The following is a 3,815-nucleotide window of genomic DNA, read 5'->3' on the forward strand; positions in this document are numbered from 1 at the left end:
CAACATCAGTAACTGCTTCTAACAATAACAATGAAGAGAAGAAGGAAAATAAATAAAAATTCTGAGCGTGGGAGTCGAAAGGAATACACAGGAAAGTGTGGGTCGTGTAATGATGATTGTTAACAGTGAAAATAAAGGAGGAGAAATAGGGTATTGTAAGACACGAGTAAATCACCCAATTAAGAACTGCAGAAAAAAGGTGAAATAGATGCCAACCTTTTTCATAACATGCTGCTGCTTCATCTCTATGCAGCTACAATCACTTGCGGTGAATTGAAAGTAACTATATATATTCCACTAATAAAAAAACCAAAACAAACCCCCCACCAAAATCCACCATTTTTGACATCCAATTCTTCAATCCAAACACCCATTGACGATGAATTAATACCATAATGACCAACTAATCAACATCTTCAATTAACTATTTAATTAAACACAGAACTAAATTTTATAAAATAAGAAGAATGAGCAAAAGCTGTTTAATTTGCAAAAAAAAGGAGAAAGAAAGGGATCCATCGATCTGAGGATTGAGAAAACTTAAAACACAAGTAAACTTCTTTTTTCTTGCTTAATTGATCAGTCAGTCAATAAGGAGGTCGTGCCGTTCCCCAATATGCATCGGCAGGCAATTGGTTTAGTAGACTTTGTGGCATCCCATGAAAAAGCGATGGTGCATTAGGATCTTCCAATAGTTGTTGTTGCTGCTGTTGATGTTCTTGCCCACCAACCCCTGGAGATCCGAGGGACCTTCCACTTCCTTGTACTTGCCCTGCCGCGGCGAGCTCCTCTTCCTCCTCCAAGGGCAGCCTCTCGTAAGCCGCATTCCCAAAAGAGCCGGCCATGATAACAACCGGCCCTGAAGCCAATAGAGGCCCTACCACGGGGCCACCAACGACTTGGCCTTGTCCGCCGGCTAGGTAGATGGTCAAGCCTGACGTGGCTGGCGGGGCGGGGGGCGGCAAAAAGGACCCAGAAAGGGACAGAATTTCAAACCTGCCGTGTAGAGTGACCACAGCTCCCGGAGAGGCCGGCTGCCTTAGAGTGACATTAGTGACGGTTCCACTGCCGCTGAGAATGCAAACCCCTCTCTGTTTACGCCTTGCGAAAGTGGAGACGCTGTCCATGATGTCGCAGCCGTTGGCGACTTCCATGACGTGGGATCGGAGTACATTGGCGCTGTCTCGGGTTATGATGATGGGGGGCTTGGCCTTGTTTTTGGAGCCGGTTGGACGGCCACGGGGCCGTCTGGTGATCTCGGCCTCTCCGGCGCTGGTGTACCCCAGTTGATCCTTTCCCTCCAGAGAGGTGGTAGCGCCCGCGGAGTTCTCATCTCCACCGCCGCGATCACGTTTGATTCCACGGTTGATTCCGCTGCTGTTTTGCTCGTCCTCGGAGTTTTGGTGGTTGAGGTGGTGGGGGTGGAGTTGTGGGAATTGGTGATGAGGATGTAAGTGAAGGTCTCTTGAAAGAAAAGGAGGTGGGACTGGACGTCCACGTGCTGCAATTGGATCCATATCTTCTTCTATACTTCTCAAAACCTAGCTAATTTTAGCTCAAGCACCTACAGCTTTCTTTCTCTAGGAAAATTTTGAGAATTAAGAGAGAGAAAGAGAGATTTCTTCTTCTTTCTTCTTGTATTTCCTTCTTTCTTTTGAGAATGAAAAGGGAGGGTTTTGTTATCAGAAAATAAAAAGGGAAAGGGTTTTAATTTTTAGGGCATATAATTACCCACCAAGTACTTAGCTGAAAGAGCTGAAGAGATATCATCAAATCATCTTTCTTCTTCCTTCTAGTTACTTGTTCTTCTCATGCATCATCAGCTCATCTTTTTATCATGTGAAGCTAATTGAAAGTAGTTGGTCTTGGTTAAGGGTTTGGGAGAAATAATTAAGAAAGAAATTGAAAGAGGTGAAGTATGAGAGAGAGAGAGAGGGAGAGAGTTGGAAGAACTGCTAAGATTGGAATTTGGGCTTTGGGGTTTTTCTTTTGATTGAGAAGACTTTTGAAACCTTGAGAGCTGAGAGAGAGAGAGAGAGAGAGAGAGAGAGAGAGAGTGTTGAGTTGTTTGGCCTTGTTTTTCAGAAGTTTTTGGTTTTTGGTTTTCGGTTTTCGCATGTTGTTTTTGTTGATGAATGGCAGTGCCGTTCCCTTGCTGGCTTAAAAATTTGTTTAGGGTTAGGTCAGAGGAATTAAACTGGATTGAAATTTTTTATTCTGACAGGAACATGAATAGTACATCACGTGTTTTTACGTAAGTGGTGGGAAATTTTATTTTTTAAGTTATTAATTTTTTAATACACATATCTCATTATTTGTATAATGACACATTGACACATGATGTATCATCTTGTGTACCAATCACATTGAAAAATCTCTGGATGATGTGGTATCATGGATTCAATTTGATTGGTAGATGGATGCCCTTGATTGAAATCATATTTTCAGATGGGTTTTGGTTTTTTGGTAAGACAGCGTGCCCATGGCGGTGTGTGGGTCCCACCTTCATCTCCTTTGTCTCTTACCGCACTTCCAGTGTTGCTAGGCTCCCTATTCTAGAGGCAACCAATTCCTTAAAATAAATAGTAATTGCTTCTAATGAACTGTAACTGTTCAAGTGCATTTTCATCCCTAAACTAAATAGTCAAGACAATTCGTAATAAAATATTAGTATTTTTAATTAATTTTTTATATTTTATTTTATTTTTAATTAATTTATATTAGTATTTTATAATTTTTATTAGTGGCTGACGTCACCACAAGGTCAGCCTTGTGTTATGTCCCTCATGCGTTGGGGCCGTGTATTTATGCCTAGTGGAGAGATCGAGCTTGCTTGGAGCCCAAGCTAGTTGAATGGGCTGGAGCCAATTGTTGGGGCATTGGGCCATTTAATAGCCAATCCCTAAGGGAATTCGGGCACGCTGGAAGTGGTCTTGCTTTCCCTCCCTCCGGATAGACCCAGCAGTTTTAGACACGACAAGGTGGCACGACATGAAAACAATACGAAAATAACAGGTTTTGAGTCAACATGATAACCAATCAGATGATTATCGGGTGACCCGTTAAGAACTCGTTCATAACGGGTTCTTAACTGGTATACACGCAGGTAATATGTGGGTAACTCGTTTCGATCCGTTAAGAAAAAAATTATTTTGATAATTTTAAAGTTTAATTACTAAAAGAATTATTATAAAATACAATCGCCATATTAATATATACAATATATTCTATATTAAATATATAGTTTTGTATTATTATTCTACATAAGTTATAAAAAAAAAAAAAAAGTTTTAGTCATTATTTATTTTTATTATGAGAGTTCCTTATTATCATTACTAGGACAAATTTTACTTAACATGTTGTTGTCCAAAATTAAAATAAAGGTTAATGTACAAAAAATTACCTCAACTATTAGGGTCACGACAGTTTCATACCTCATCTTTTAAAATTGACAATGTCATACCACATCTTACGAATTTGTGACAATGTCATACCTCCGTCAATTTTTCTGTTAGTTTTTCTGTTAAATGCTGACGTGGCAAAAGACGAGGACCACTTTCTATTAAAAAATTAATAAAATATTATTAAAAACTAAAAAAAATATTTTTTAAATATTAAAATAATAAATAAAAGTAAAATTAAAAATAAAAGGGTAAAGTACAAAAAACTACCTCAACTATTGGGGTCACGACAGTTTTATACCTCATCTTTTAAAATTGACAATGTCATACCGCATCTTACGAATTTGTGACAATGTCATACCTCCGTCAATTTTTCTGTTAGTTTTTCTGTTAAGTGCTAACGTGGCTTGATTC

General features: G+C 39.1%; 1 protein-coding gene across 1 annotated transcript; it reads right to left on the minus strand.

Annotated features, from left to right (window-relative positions):
• Window positions 1–1,927, minus strand: LOC103936236 (AT-hook motif nuclear-localized protein 22-like). The gene has a single exon (XM_048566769.1). The coding sequence runs from the start codon at window positions 1,515–1,517 to the stop codon at window positions 588–590; it is 930 nt and encodes a 309-aa protein (XP_048422726.1). The 5' UTR covers window positions 1,518–1,927; the 3' UTR covers window positions 1–587.
• Window positions 1,928–3,815: the final 1,888 nt, after the last annotated feature.

Source organism: the organism of the source record quoted next, unplaced genomic scaffold, assembly GCF_019419815.1.
Source record: "Pyrus x bretschneideri cultivar Hongxiangsu unplaced genomic scaffold, Pyrus_bretschneideri_v1 Contig43, whole genome shotgun sequence".
NCBI classification, from domain to species: Eukaryota; Viridiplantae; Streptophyta; class Magnoliopsida; order Rosales; family Rosaceae; genus Pyrus; species Pyrus x bretschneideri.

Coding starts and splice junctions, on each gene's coding strand:
- LOC103936236 (XM_048566769.1), bottom strand. CDS start 1,517: ATGGATCCAATTGCAGCACGTGGACGTCCAGTCCCACCTCCTTTTCTT.